A 16,837-nucleotide genomic window follows, 5' to 3' on the forward strand; every position below is an offset into this window, starting at 1 on the left:
GAAGGGCTGTTGTAAGCAAACTAAACAGGTATCGTGTAATCATAGATGTAATGTAATGTAAAGTCTACTTCTATAGTGCTACTATCACTCCAAGGAGTATCTTGGCGCTCACCCAGCTCAGATGTACGAGAAGGGGGGGAGTAGACACAGTTCGCGCAAGACACTACATCTCAAACCATTGCTATACAAGCTGAATCGGTCATAGAGTATACCCAAGTTTTTAATGCTTTCCTGTATTGGGTTTCATCCGACATGGAACGCAAGGAAAAGGGGAGCATGTTCCAGGCTTTAGCACCCAACACAAAAAGAGATTTGCCACCTTTGGTTGTCAGCCTGAATTTAGGGATAACCAACAGGTTCTGGCCCACAGATCTTAGACAACGTACCGGATTGTATCGTCTAAAACCCTGGCTTAGATATTTAGGGCCTCGATGGTGAAAAGCCCTAAAGGTAATCAAGAGGACCTTAAAAAGAATTCTCTTTGCAATTGGTAGCCAGTGTAATGCATCCATTGCTGCAGAAGCTGATGATCTGCGAGGCCAGCCTAATACTAGGCGGGCCGCTGCATGTTGGACCATTTGTAATCTGTGGAGTACCGATCTGCTGGCTCCCACGTATAAACTATTACAGTAGTCCAGCCTAGAAGTGATCAAGGCTACTGCAACAGTTTTCCTGGCTGACAACGGCAAGAAATCAAAGAACTTTCTCAAGGTTTTGGTTATGTGAAAACATGTGCCAGCTACAGCAACAGCTTGTTGTTTAAAGGACAGCTGATTGTCAAATTTAATGCCTAAGTTTCGGACTGATGTGATGGTATTGGGAGGAGTTACCTCACCATCAGGCCAACAACCTTTCGGGGAAAACAGATTTTCTTTTCCAACCGGAAGAATTTCCGTCTTATCGGCATTACATTTAAGATGATTATCTGTCATCCATTTAAATGTTGCGGCTAGGCACTCTTTGAGATTTTCTTCGGCGCCAGCTCGATCCCTGTCTAATACTAGAATGAGCTGGGTATCGTCAGCATACGAGATGGTACTGATCTGAAAGGAAGCAATCAATTCTATCAGGGGAACCAAGTACAGATTAAAGAGTATGGGACTTAAACTCGAACCCTGGAGAACTCCAGAGCTGAGGGCCTTTGCTTCAGATTGATACTGGCCCAGTACTGTAATTTGGTGTCTGTCTCTAAGAAAGTTTCTCAGCCAGGTCAGAGCTGTCCCATCTACCCCCGCGGCAGCTAGACGGTCCACTAAGATGTTATGTGAGACCGTATCAAAAGCTAACGACAGGTCAAGTAGAATTAGGACCGCCTTCTTTCCCTGGTCGATGGCCAAACGGAGAGTCTCAGTTGTAAACAATAGGGCAGACTCGGTAGAGTGTTTTGACCGAAACCCTGACTGATTAGGATGTAAAATATCATTTGTTTCCAGAAAATTTGTGAGTTGGTTATTCACAAATTTTTCAATCAGTTTGGACATCACCGGAAGCAGGGAGATTGGGCGTAGGTTGGAAAGGGTGGTAGGGTCGGCAAGATTCTTTTTCTGAAGCGGTTTAACCGCAGCAAGCTTCCAATCGCTAGGGACATCTGCCGTTGCTAAAGATGAATTTATGATGCTGTTTATGATGGGATTAATAATTTCTGCCAAAGATTGTAGAGCCAAAGGAGGGCAAGGATCAAAAGGGGATCCGGATTTGCTCGTAATAATGGCTCATTCATTTTAAGATGCTTAGGCGGGCTTATGTAACACCATAACAGATGCCCCATATAAATGGCGCTAAATTCACACACTGCCCCAAGTGCAACCTTTTAGCAGCCCCGTTCATACACATGACTTGGACATGTAATGTACTAAGCGTCTACTGGCAAGCTATATTCAATACCTTACAAAAGATGACTGGGCTGCAGCTACCACCTTCCCCGCTGCTGGCACTGTTAGGGTACGCAGACACGCTGCCTAAAAGCAGCCACAGATTCATAGCAGTGGCACTTCTTTTCGCGAAGCGCAAAATAGTTATACGCTGGTGTACCAGGCAGAAACCAACAGTCAAGGGATGGCTCAAGAGCATGTCTTATTGTGACACTACAAGTGAAATATATGCTGAGCTACAACCACCCACATGTCGCCCAAAAGACGTATGGCAGCCTTTACGGGATTACCTTCGGCAACAAGAGGGGGGGACGCACAGGCTAGCCAAGAGGGACGAACTCCGCAGCAAGGAACATAACCAAGGAGATGCATACACGGGTATCATATGTAGAAACAACACTAAAGGGCAGTTTAGCGCTAACAGACAGCAGTAAAGCCATAGGGGACAAAAGAGGCAATGACCATGTACAGTGTATTTGTTATGTACTACAATGGTGCTATAAGGTTTTCTAAATGTGCTAAGCGAGCAGAGATTGTAGATAGATGCAAAGATGCAACTGCATATCAATGTAACTTGTGATTATTGTGAACTGTCAAAAGTTAAATAAAGGTAATAAAAAAACTGGGGAAAACAGTTTGAAATTCACAGGGACTGCTCCATATATATCCAGATAGAATTTCCCAATGATGTATTCTTCTGTGACATCCTCTCTGCTAGAAATGGGGGTCTCAAACTGACAGAGGTATTTGTCCAAGAAGAGACCCTTGCTTCTAGTCAATCAGTGCTTCAGGCCTACTAGTAGCATTTGATTTTCAGGCCCTGGGCACACACAGTGCTCTGTACTTGGTACTTACCAGTAACTCAAATATGCCAATCATGGATAACCAATCAAAATACCAATTTACACAGAGAGCATATGCACTTTGGCACTGATCAGCAGTGGTAAAGTGCCATGAGTCCTAAAGCCAACAAAAACAGGTCAGGACAAAAAGGAGGAAGAAGCAAAAACACTTGGGAATAGCCCTGCGAAAAGGCCATTTCCAACACTCTCTGACCTCCATAAATTCATTTTTCATCTCTTGAAGCTCCTTCATCAACTTAAAATCCACCACCAACAGTTGATTTTGTTGTCGTACACTGATATTCCTAAGTCTATCTTTTGTCAGTGGTTGCATCTCAAAGAATTTCTTTAATTTAATTGACCTAATGATCTTGGAAAGATCAATTCTTATCTCAGTATAGTCCATATCTGATTCAGGGAAGAGCGATAATCCCAATGATAGAATACATTCTTCCTCATGCGTTAATGTCATATCAGTTAAATGTATGATGGTATTTCACATTATCCTGATTAATTTATTCCTACATCTTTGCTGTTTACAAAATGTCAGATTTTTCTTTCTTTCTCTTTTTCCAACTTGTCTTCTCCTTCTTTTCCTCCTTTTTGTTTTTGTTCCTGTAGTCTTAAATGGAGATAGAGATGCATGTTGATATGAAAAATGTTCCCCCAGGGACCACATAATAAAGAATTGGTACCCCGGAGATAGTTTTAGATTTTTCACTCACATGGTATCCACTCACCTCAAAAAAACACAACAAAAAACCAGCTCCGCTGTAATCAGCATCAAAGCACAATTAGGAGGCACTCACCCCCTTGGGTGGGAACCCTATGATGAAGCATGCCAACAACTAGGTTGGTGGGTGAGGGTTCTCCTATAAACCAAATGGTTCCCTGCAAGGGAGACTTTTTCTGATGACCCTGATGACTAGTATTTCTACAACCTTCTCTTAAGAAGGTGAAGGACCTCTGAAGCAGTGTTAAAAAGTCAAGTTTCTGTTTTTCATGATTATCTTTATAGCCTCCAATTACTGTAGATTTCAAATGTATCAAAAGCCATTTCAATGGTCCTTGCTTTAAGAAACATAATTATATCATCAGTTAAAGTTTGGCCATGAAAGACTAAGGCCTTTACAATGTAAACAATATTCCTTTTATAAAGAAAGTAAAAACACTGGGGGCTATTTACAATGGCAAATGTACATTCCTACATGTGAACATCTGCAAGGATAAATTTGCTACAAAGTGTTAACCTATATGTCTCCACCCCCAGAAGTCAGGGGTTGGGTAATAATTTACAAGTGTAAAGTTAGTATAAACTCTCTCCCTTACCATGATTCATACAGGCTGGTAACATTCTTCATCACAGGAGCTTTGATTCTTTTTTTTTACCAACATTTGTAGTTCCAGAACTGCCACCACCTGGTTGCTAAAAAGTGGATTGTCCTCTCAATCTGAACCATATGGATAACAAGTGGTACAATCCAGGCATGGCCACTGTAAATTGTCTTCCTGTTTCCATGATAGTGTCTGAAAATATGTCTCTTCTACTGAAATCACATGTTTCCCTTGTTCTCGCTAGATCTCACCATCTCTTGTGCTCACTGGACACAGGAGGGTTCTCTATGGTTCTGTAACTAAACAAAAGGTTAAATATCAGCACGCCTTAGACAATAATCTGGCCCGGCTGAGATTAAAATACTTGATAAGCAGAACAAACAGGCACATTCTGGAGCAGGGAACAGAGCTGAGATAATGAATCATTAGCAAGCTTTGAACCCAAAACCCACTGTTAGTGTACACTTTATATAACAGGTCTTTTTGCACACAGACAGCTAAAAGTGTCAAAAGATGAAACCCAAATCACAATACATGGATTGAAAAGAAAGGCGGCCTTTCCTTTAGGCAGAAGTTCTTGTCTAAGAGCCTTGGCCAGGACATCTGGATATACTACCAACGGACACAAGCCAAGAAATTAACTGGATACCAAAATGCGACGGTGCTGCATCCATCACGCACTAGCTAACACGACCTCAGACCATATAGAGTTCCCAAGAAATGGGCCTTATGTTAAACACCTGTAAATAACATCAAGATATCATTTGAACTAATCTCAATACACTCTCTGGTACAGACACTTCACCGAAATCCTGACCTCCAACCGGGTTTGAAGGGTCATGCATTTAAAATATATACAGATAATGACTGTCTTAAGGGCATATAACTATAGGGTATTGCTAGTTTGGCATTCAACTCATGTGCTCCTTGCAGAGAGATACGATATACATTCATAAATGTATGTTTATAAACAGCTTAAATTTATGAATGTTGCATTGAGTAACAAATTATCAATAAAAACAATAATGGTAGAATTCAGATTGGTTTTGTTTATTTGATTGCTTTATGAGGTGTGAAAGTGGGGTTGTGTCTATTATTATCCGCAGCCTCTGTGTGACCTTTCATTTGTTTTCCCCTATAGAGGAAATCGCAGATATAACAGAACAACTAGGAGAAGGTGGAAAAAGCGTGCATGAACTTCAGAAATCAAAGAAAAAATTAGAAATGGAAAAGGAAGAGCTGCAAGTTGCTTATGAAGAAGCTGAAACAGCCTTAGAGGTAGGTATATACAACATATTACACTTGTCTCACTGATTTCTATATTTTTGAAAATAAGAACGACATTACTTAGACCTCATTGACTCAATATTTGGCAATACATAATTAAAACACGTTTTTGGCAACTGTAAATGCATTTCAATTTTAGGCAGCAATAAAAATAATGTAATTCTATTTGTCACATTTTTACGAGCATAATGCATTGATCTTTTTACAAATTACAGCGACTGGGGGCTGAACATCCCACGGCTTAAGTATGTAAAGGAGACTTTAGAAGCCATAGGATGCGCAGATCTTTTTGATAACCCCACTAAAATGTCAGTGCATGACAAGACCTTGGTGCAAGCCCGGTTCCAGAAGCATGTTGTATCATGCAGGGAAGATAGGGAACTGGTTAAACAGTCAGTTAGAGAACACCTCCAGACTAAATCATGTTTGGGTATTGAGCCCTATTTATCTTATTTCCAGAATGCCCATGATAGATTTATAATGACACGGTTTAGGCTCAATCTATTGCACCACATACTAGCTGATCCGGTAGGATACAAAACGTCCATAGAGTTGAAGGGTCCGTGTGGCTGCGACCATTGATCTCCTCAGGATACCCTTCACTTTGTTTTATTATGCCCTTTTTATTCACTACCTAGGAGTTTGTTTTTAAAAAGTATTCTAAAGACATGCAAAGGTGGCCCTGTTATTTTTAAAATTGTCTACAGACACACTGACCCTGTTCTGCACTGTTCTGCACTGTAAACTTTTTAAGGGCAGCCATCAGACTCAGAAACACAAGAGGTACCAGATGAACAAATTGTGATGGGAGCGAATATATATCACTTCTAAGCTGTCAAATTATTATTATTTTTTTTTTTTTTTTTTTTGAGAGTACAAACAGGTTTATTGCATATGCTCAGACTAAAACAGCTGGGAGAACGACCATACTATGAGAGAAGTACAAGTCAATTTCAAATTACACACGCTGCAAGTCTTGTCTTATAAACCTAATTTTGGCAAACATCCATAACTTTAATAGAAAAAGCTTCCTGCTTTTCCGTTATGTCCCACCCACATTCCACACATTTCTTTAAAGCGCAGCTTTTTTCTGTGTTTGTGACCTCTAGAAGTCACGCTACATTTACAGACTACAATTGGAACATTCTCTGCTGCTCCGAATTTCCTGTAACATATTCAAGTCAGGAAGTTTCCCAGCAAACATACATTGGGAAAAAAAACACTTAAGTCAGACCGCATTTAGACCTTTTTTTAAAAGCAGGCTGTAAATTATTACCAGATACAATGCGCAGCTTAAACATGTACTTTTAACCACACATTTAAACCGCATTATACAAAATTACGTTTTTTTACACGATAACAATGTTTCACAGTTTGTGGGCAAGTGACGGGTAAAACCGAATAATGAACAGAATGATTAGGGCCTTAATCTAAATTAGGGTTCTGATTACTTTCATTCCCCTCTCTAGTCGATTCTTCGACTTCTTCTTCACTACCCCTGTACATTTCTTTCAATTCTGTATTTTGCATCTCTTTATTTCTTATTATAGGAAACATACCTCTCACTTTAACTGTAACCCTCTTGCAACATGCTAAGATAATCTGAAATACTAGGCACATCAATAGCAACAGAACTAATATAGGCAACAAGGCCTTAGACAACCCTGACATCCAGGACGGCACCCAATCGAACCAGCCAGTGAACCACTCATCTGGAGCACCCCCTTCTTTCTTCATCTGTGTATGCAAAATATGCAAAGTCAATATGGCCTGAATCAGATTTCCTTCATCTTCATCATTTGCTGGTATAAAAGTACAGCATACGGAATTAGTCTTTCTACATTCCTCTCCTTTAATTGCTGTCATCAAGTCCAAAACATATGTTTTCCATTACCATATGTCTAATTGAACGCATCTCTTCTTTAATGGCATTAAAGCCATCTTCAGTTGCATTGATTGTCTTCATCAATTCCCACCGGGTGATTTGAACCCAGCGACCAGTTGCTTTTGCTTGAAACATAGGTAGCAGACTCCCCAAAAATGTTTGGGCGTCATTGAACAACCTATACTCTTTGGGCACATCCTACCACACTGAAGTTCCAAAGTACTCAGCCATCCTTTTTCTTCTGTGATAATGCAGCAAAGTTGATGCTTTACTCATGGAATGCAAATGCAAATCTTTTATTCCTTTTGCTTGTATTACCATAGATGGGCTATGGAAAGCCACCAGAGAGCAAATTCCACTCCAGTCGGGGGTTAAGCTGTCAAATTATTATGTTCCTCTCTTAATTTTGATGTTTTTTATATGTACCTTTGTGGCCCGTGATGTTAGCCTCTCATTGGTCTTTAATATGAATTTCATGTGATAAGGGGTTCCCACTCATGGAAGGATCGAATATGTATTATTTTAAGCTGTTGATTGTTTTGTTTTTATAATATGATGTATTTGATCTGCACTTTTATGGTATTTTTTATACCGAATAAAGTATTATTATTATTATTATTATTATTATTACACAATACAGCATACATTAAACCAAGGTATACCTTATGGAAAACACCCAAAATTGCAGTGGCTTAAATTTTAATTCAATTGAAATATAACGTACCAAGAAATGTTTTTTTGTTTCTTCATGACCTGCAAATAAAATAGGGATGTGTGCATGGTTGGTGGTAAGAAATTCTAAAGAATAGTGTCAACGAGTCTTCTAGAGGATTAATTTAAGTACAGGTACCTCAAGTCTTAGAATGGAATGGCTACAGCAAGACTACAATCCTTTTATGTAGTATTCTAACCTCCAAACAAAGTGAAGAAAGGGTGCCATAATTAAGCATCACATGGTCAAAGGTATGTGTTCTAATCACTAGTCAAGTGACAGAGGGTAAAGTAACAATTTGGAGACCCGGAATAAATACAATGTCCTCCATCCAACCCTGAGCATTATGGCTTTTAAGGGTATGTTTGAATTTTATATGTTTTTCTTGTAAATGTAGTATACATTTTTTGTGCACTTGCAACCCTGAACATCCTTGAAAAAACTCTTGGACTGCATGCTGAAACATGTTGGCTGAAATCTGAGTATATATACATATGCTATGCAAATCTTCACATGGGCTGGTGGGAGGAACAGGTGCTCGGCGGCAAAGATATGGTGCACTGGTCTCAACATATCACCTTGTGGCTGAGGTATATTGATGACCTCTTTGTGTTGCAGCTGGGCACAGAGAGGGACACTACTTAATTTGTGAGGGAGCTAAATTAGAATAACCTCAACCTTAGATTTACTGCTGCTATTAGCCATTCTACAGTGGACTTTCTGGATGTCAATATCTCTATTGGTAAAAAAGGGTTGGAGCCCACGTACTTCAGAAAGCCCATGGCAGGAAATACTATCCTACATGCTAAAAGTTTCCATCCTGTACCCCTCATCAGAAGCATCCCGTTTGGGGAATTGTATAGAGCTAAAAGAACTTGCAGTAGTATGGAGTCTTTTGCTAAAATTGAAAATAAGATTTTTATTATTTTAGATGCTGCATGCAAAAGAGCCTAAAAAGTGGATAGGGAGAAAGCATTATTCCATCCCTCTCAGACCTGTATAAAAAGAAGGGAAACTGTTCCTACATACAGGTTCATTTATACGTATAACCAGGACCATCATAGAGTGCGACAAGCCATGTCGAAACATTGGTATCTTTTGACAGAAGATTCCATTTTTGGCCTATTGGTCCCCAGACTTCCTATGATTAGTTATAGGAAATCCAAGTTAATGAGAGATCACCTGGTCAGGAGCGATCAGAGGTGTAAAACCCCAAACATGGCTAACCCAATATTTTGCCTTTAGAAAGTGCACTAAGTGAAAGCGTGCAAGAATGGGGGAAATCGCACATTTATTGAGACTTCCTTTAAAAGCAAAATCAAGATACGGGGTAATCCACGTGCAAATCAGAATTTGTTGTATATATTCTTGTGTGTCCCTACAAGAAATTTTATGTGGGGGGGTATCACATTGCCGGCACATAGGACAATATTGCAGCATATTTGTGCCATCACACATAGGGATCGCAGTTATCTGGTTGACTGTCACTTTGAAAAAACAACATCAAGGTGACCCCTCAGTCTTAACATATAGCTGTGTGGCACATGTAGCCAAGAGAAAAAGAGGGGGTGACAGAGAACAGGAACTGCGCAAATTGTAAACTTGGTATATTCTGGAATTAGACAGCAAGGACCCAATGGGTCTAAATGTGGATGAAGAATTATACACCTGTCTTCTCTAATCATTGCTGTCAGTATGGGTATGAAGTGCACTATACTTTTATTTGTCCATCTGTTTCTTGTTGGGACACAGGCCCATTATACTATAGTGCACTGCGACGGGGAGTTATATATCTATAGGTTTACAGTAGTAATATGTCCATAGGTTTACAATGGTCAATATGGAAATTCTGTAATTTTATCTCGTGAGAAATTGAAAGAAGTTTTGTTATGTGACTATTTAGTCTTTGAGGGTATTGCTGCTCTCTTCCAGACGGAGAAGCACGCATATGTTATAAGCACTTGTGCACTTTATTAAGGTAATTGAAAATAAAGAGAAGATGTACATTAGGCACTTACCTGAAAATTGAAGTATACTGTTATCAAATGAGATTTAGAAATCAGTATTCCATGTACAATTAATTTTATGTCTCTTGCAACGTGCTTGCACAGCTGCATTCCTTAACCAAACAGTCTAAGAAAAATGATTTTGCATTTTCATGACATATATAGCAAATTGTATACGTTTTACTTGCATGTTATGTTATAATACTCTTATAAAGCGCACAGCTACCCAACAAGGGTTTCCCAGCGCTGAAGACTGTCAGAGAAAAAACTGGCGCATTCAAACACTAAAAGGCATTAAAGAAACTGATTATTGGTCAAACAGCCAAGTCTTCAGAAACTTGCGAAATACCAAAAAAGAAGGCTCAATTTGGAGTGCTATTGGAAGGGAGTTCCAGAGCATGGGTCCAAGGTAGGCAAACGAGTGTCCACCTATTTTTTTCAGCTTGATAAAGGGCACCATGTATTTACCCTGGGTAGCAGAACGAAGCACACGCGAGGGCTAATAAGGGCACTAAACTTTGAAGATATTTAGGGGACGAACCCAATTTAATTTTGTGCATATAGCACAAGTCTTTAAACTTCACTCTGCTACCAATCTTGAGCCAGTGCAAATTGTGCAAAGCACTTGAAGTGGAAGAATGCTTGGACACCAGGCAGAGCAGCATAGCAGCTGAATTTTGCACCACTTGTAATTTCCGGGTGACCTCCTTATTTACACCCAAATACAGAACATTACAATAATCTAATCGCGAAATCGGAATTAGAAAGGATGTTTATGCTGGTGCATAGCAGGAGATGTTTTATTATGACATTATCTTTCTCTATTTTTTTAGTGTTTCACACTGAAATAATGAAATGATGAAATAATGATCCATAATGAAATACTAGTGAATACTGTGCTTTTTAGCTTAACCATTATTGTAAAGCAACATGTCTTTCATTCTCTTCTCTTCTAAACTGGAGTATATATATACTTTTCCAATGTTTATTTTGCACGTGATTATTTATTGCACCCAGTTGATGGCGCACATTGTTGTGAACAAGTCTGCCGTGAGCAGTTGAAATGCTTTTAATAAAACTTTTGTTGAGAGTATCACCGAGGAGTTTGTCCGTATCCCTTCCTTTTGTTGTTCTGTGGATGCATTTCCTGTGTGTGTGTATGTGTATATATCTATATATTCACTGAAAAAAACATACATTATAGTTAGGAATTAGCATTTAAAAAATGTTTGAAATTCACTAAAAAACCATAGGTTTCAGGGACGTTATAGTTAGTTGGACATTTGACTCTTATAAAACCAGATAAATTCACCCGTTATAGTTAGTTGAGCTAACTATAGCTCGCGCGCCCGCAATGCACTGGTGATGACGTCACATATTACATCACTCATGACATGGTCAGTGACATCATTGATGATGTCTCAAATGACATCACTGATGATATCACTGATGACATCATCCAGTAAATGTGTGTTTCTGTAAAGTTTAAATATTTTTCATATATATCTATGACAAGGTGTATTGAAGAATGAGTGGATTTACAAGTGCCTGAAAGTATTATTTAGTAGGTGCATGACTGACTGTATAAGTGAGTGATTGAATGTATCTTACTGAATGCATGGGTAAGTGACTAAACTGCGTGAAAGTCTGTATTAGTCCCTCAGTTGGTGTATAAGCGGCTGCATGGGTTGGTGAGTAGTTACATGAGTGTCGATATGGGTTATTGATTTGTTGTCTGAGTATGAGTGCCTGAGTGTCTGTGCGGGTGGGTGGGGGGGTGTCACTGTGTGTATAGATGTCTGAGTGGGTGATTCACTGGTTGTATGGATTCAAAAGTGTATCTGGGAAGGGCTGTATGGGTGAGTTAGTGTGTGTATGGGTGTGTTGGTGAGTGAATGAATGTCTCAGTGGTATATGTGTGAGTAACTACATATGTTTTAAGGCAGTATATGTGAGTGCTGGAGTATATAATTGACTATACGTGAGAGTAAGTTATTTGAGGAGTGGGTGTATAAATGAGTGTCTGCTTGTATAAGACAGTAAGTATGTGTTAGTATCTGCATAAATAAGTGATGTGGTGTGTGTATAAATAACGCAGTTGGTGTGTATAACTGTATACATGAGTAAATGGGTATGTGATTGATTCTTTGCATGACTGACTAGGTGTGTGAGTAACTCTATGGATGAGTGGCGGAGTGTGACTGTATGTATAAGTATATGAGTGCATATTATAGTACTGTATTGATGAGTAACTGCATGTATAAGTGACTGGATGTGAGTGTAGACCTAGGAAATAGTGGGTGGTATGTAGTATCTGGCATTGTTGTGTGCATTTTTCAAATATAGTAGTCTGTATTTTAGAGTGCGTGTATCAAAGTTGATATTAGGCCATCCGTATGTGCATCAGATTATCACGTGGATGATGTCATCAGTGATGTCATCAGTGATGTCATTTGAGATGTCATCAGTGATGTTACTGACCATGTCATGAGTGATGTAATATGTTACGTCATCACCAGTGCATTGTGGGCGTGCGAGTTATAGTTAGCTCAACTAACTATAACGGGTGAATTTCTCTAGTTTTATATGAGTCAAATGTCCAACTAACTATAACGTCCCTGAAATCTATGGTTTTTTAGTGAATTTCAAAGGTTTTTTAAATGCTAATTCCTAACTATAACGCCTGTAAAACCTATGGTTTTTTCAGTGAATTTCGAAGGTTTTTTAAAAGGTAATTTCGTATTTTAATATTTATAAAAACCTATTTTTTTGTAATATTTTGGAACTCAATTTTCCTTTTTTTTTATTAATTTAAAAAATGATGTAATGTTTTATATCTTCAAAAAAATATGTATATCTTTTTTTTTTTTTTGGAGAAAACTGGAGTCCCATACCGGTAGTGTACCAAGCTCCATCAGCACGCGAATCCTATCCGCCATATTGCTAAACTCATAAATGATGCACATTTCGTATCCTATTGGTTCGTGGCACCGCGTCCCACGTAACATCATATACCTATGAGGTTGCGCCTGCTGCTACTTTGGTATGCAACGGGTACGCAGTTCCAAGCTGTGCGTTACGTCATGTACGTATGGGGTCGCACCCGCTGCTACTTTGGTATGTGACGGGTACGCAGTACCAAGCCACGCGTTACGTCATGTACGTATGGGGTAGCGCCCACTGCGCGTTGTGTATGTGACGAGTGCATGCTGCCAGGACCTGTGTTACATCATAGACATATGGTGTCACACCGGGAACGCCATTCCCTCATTTTATTTTGTCTCAAAACTATATCTAAATAAGTTTAAAGCGTATATGAGAACAAGCGATAATCTAAAATATTTTAAACATTTATATATTTCTAACTGTAATAAACTTAAATTATGGTAAATATATTTTCTCAAAATCGCGTCAGGTGCGGCCTTGATAGGTTCATAACATTTCCCATTGTAACAGTTGGAGGACCCCACCCATTTTAGTCATTCTCTCTACATCGTTTGATAAGAGACTCCTCTTCTGCTTAGAGAGCTTTTTTGAAAACTTTTTGCTATGTACACATATCTGACACTACACAAAACATGCAACCATCATCTTCATCAATATTCAAGCTCTGTAAAGTAGCCATCCACCTGTGATAGCCATGCACCCAAAAGTTATATCCCCGAAGTTTTCCCCACTGCCAGAGGTAACATGGTTGCATACGCTGTCCACAGCACAAAGTAATGTGGTACGGCCCGGGGGCAGTATCATGCATAGATAATGAACACACGTACACAGATAGATAGTGGAAGTGGGTACGGGCACGTGCGCTCGACTCCTCTTTATTACCAGGGTCACATATCCAGTGATGTCTGTGCTGGATGCGTGTGGGGTGAGTGTAAACCAGCCCTCAGGGAATGGTTGCTGCTAGCATCAACTACAACAGTAATCATTGGATCACGCAGTAGATCTGAACTAATACACAAAAAGATTGTATCATAAAGGGTCCATCAGTTCTAGTGCACTCAGATAGCCACATCAAAAGCATTCAGCATGTGCACAGCCAGCGATGATCCGTGCTGCGAGCGCGCCATACTAGGAGGAATGTCTGTTGCCTACTGGACTGCCTCATCTGCAATAGCGACTCGATCTGAATTGTAAACACTGCTGTCTGCAGTGTAGGCCAGAGAGTGGTCAGCAAGGGCCCGCAGCCACGTGGCATTGACTTGAGCTGTCCTGTTTGCAGTACGCGAAGCAACAAAAACCGCGTGCGGACCCTGCGATGATGCGTATGCGTGGTGCGGACAGAGCGCACTGGAGCAATGTCTTTTGCCTACAGGACTGCGTCATCTACAATAGCGACTCAATCTGAATTGTGAACACTGCTGTCTGCAGTGTAAATTGAAGGCAGTAGTCAACACAGTCATCCATGAATACTTTTTCTCACTTCCTCGTCACAAAACACAACAACATAAATTACAAAAAACTCTGCAATAAATAAATCAAAACAATTCAAATTGCGATCTCTGCTGTCCACAGTGTAGACTGTTATTCAGTGTTCTTTTCTGCTACCAAGAAGAATTTGGTCATTATACTAAACCTATAACTCATCTAAAAAAACGTATTCAAGCAAGTATACTAAAAGGATATTGTGTATATTTCAATAGACGTTGTAGTTAGTTGCCTACTGGATTCTGTAATTAAACAATCACCACTCGATCTGAATTGTGAGCCCTGCTGACCGCAGTGTAGGCCAGAGGCAGTGGTGATTAACGCCTCACAGCCACGTGCCATTGGATTCGAAAGCACGGAGTTGATTGCACCTGATCGGAGGGGGTACACACAAATCATCACAGACTTTAACTTCTGACATCCTCAATCACAGAATCAAGACCCCGTTTCACAGTTCGGACCTGCTGTACCGTGGTGTACTCCACCGACTGCCATCAACCAAGCCCAATAATCATGTGCAGCAGTTAGCTATGGAAGCATAGAGTGTGATGCACCTCAGCAGAGGGAGTTCTGTGAAAACCAAGCAGCAGGTAATATCTGACATCGTTCATTGTGGGATCAAGAGACCGTTCCACTGTTGGGACCTAGAGTTGGTTGCACCTGGTTGAAGGGAGTACCTTCATCTCCACTCTCAGATGCAGTTCTAACATTGTCCATTGTGGGATCAAGACCCTGTTTCACTGTTCGGACATGCTGTACCGCGGTGTACTCCAGCGACTGCAGTCAGCCAAACCTAATGATCATGTGCAGCAATTAGCTACGGAAGCACAGAGTCTGATGCACATCAACGGAGGGAGTTCTGTAAAAAACAACAAGCAGCAGGTAATATCGGACATCGTCCATTCTGGGATCAAGACACTGTTCCACTTGCTTGCATCTGGTCGAAGGGAGTACCTTCATCTCCACTCTCAGATGCAGTTCTAACATCATCCATTGTGGGATCAAGACACCGTTCCACTGTTGGGACCTAAAGTTGGTTACACCTGGTCGAAGGGAGTACAGTACCTTCATCTCCACTCTCACATGTAGTTCTAACTAGGGGTGGGTGGAATTTGCAAAATTCACTTTCGCAAATTATCGCGAAAATGTTAAAAATCTCCGCAAACATGCGGAAATATCGCGAAGATGCGGAAGTTTTTTGCTGCCCGTTCGCGGTATTTTCTGCGTAGTCGCGGCTCGCCAACTTACACATGCGGTTGCTCGCGGGCGCGGCCATCTTGTTTTCACTTGTCTCGCGGTGCATGATCGCGAGAAGAAAGACGTGATTGTGCGACGCATGACGTTACTGCGGGCGCGAACTGTCGCGAGACATCACAAATGGCTACCAACAATCCAACATCTCGTGGAGAACGCGACCGGATCGGGAAAACTTGTCGGCGAACGCGCGGATTCAGGTAAGGCGATCGCGCGCACGCGAGAATGTATTATTTTACAGCGGGAGCAAGAAACAAATTATCGCTAAACTGCGGAATGCAGACATTTTGACATAACGCGAAAATGCCAAATTATCGCAATTTCCGCGAACGGAACGGAATTTTGGCCCAGGCCTAGTTCTAACGTCATTCATTGTGGGATCAAGACACCGTTCCACTGTTGGTACCTATTGGACTACTGTGTTAGTAGTATGCATAGCACTCCACGGAAATGGGCCTCAGACTGGGCGCTGTCTGCCTGTGTCGCGGTAGCCAGCGTTGGTCTCAGGAGCCTTCCCAGCTCGCAGACCTCGGCCCAAAAGCTTCCGCCGGCATGTGGTGGACTCTCTTTCACATACAGCGATGTCGAAAGGTGAACTGTGGGGCATATGTGCGTTGCAGCGGCCATGACGGTTTCTGGGTACCAGCAGGCTGAGAGCATTATTCACGCAGCCACCTTCACTCACGGCATCAGCCTTGTGGCGGTGGAAGCTGCGCAGACCTGGCAGACATGTTCACCATTCTGGAAAAGAACCACACCCTGAGAAATGTGCCTTTTATTCATACCCCTACGCTAGCCTTGCGTATGCCGAGCCAGCCCACTACGCTAAAGATTGGGGGGCACGTATGCGCTATGTTTTATTAATCTTCCCTACTGACTGTACTATCATGGTTGCGTCCTCTTCACTCAATAGACCATCAATGTATGTTGACATGTACATGTCTGTGCTCTGCATACTCAAGTCTGTCCGGCACATCCCCTCAACACTTTGCATTGTATACTTTTATAATCGAGAATCACTTGCCACCTTCGCACATACTTTGCTCCCATCTCTCCCTGCATTCTGCATTGTGTGGCAGAGGTGCTATGCCATGTTTGGTTTGTGTACATGGCTAGCCACGGTTCCCACAGTACGTAGTGTTGTTGTGTCTGCTAGGTGTACATGTTGTTTGTCATGTTGTATGTGATTATATAAGGTAGCGCATTTATTTACG

General features: G+C 40.9%; 1 protein-coding gene across 3 annotated transcripts in view; it reads left to right on the forward strand.

Moving 5' to 3' along the window:
• The window catches only part of LOC146809872 (myosin heavy chain, skeletal muscle-like), an 880,636-nt gene that overhangs the window by 652,015 nt on the left and 211,784 nt on the right, over nucleotides 1-16,837 (forward strand). For all 3 annotated transcript variants that reach the window (XM_085616724.1, XM_085616725.1, XM_085616726.1), the window contains one exon: nucleotides 5,190-5,326. In XM_085616724.1, coding sequence (XP_085472850.1) covers nucleotides 5,190-5,326 — 137 coding nt within the window. The remainder of the gene's footprint in view (nucleotides 1-5,189; nucleotides 5,327-16,837) is intronic.

Source organism: Triturus cristatus, chromosome 7 (genome assembly GCF_964204655.1).
Source record: "Triturus cristatus chromosome 7, aTriCri1.1, whole genome shotgun sequence".
In the NCBI taxonomy this organism is placed as follows: domain Eukaryota; kingdom Metazoa; phylum Chordata; class Amphibia; order Caudata; family Salamandridae; genus Triturus; species Triturus cristatus.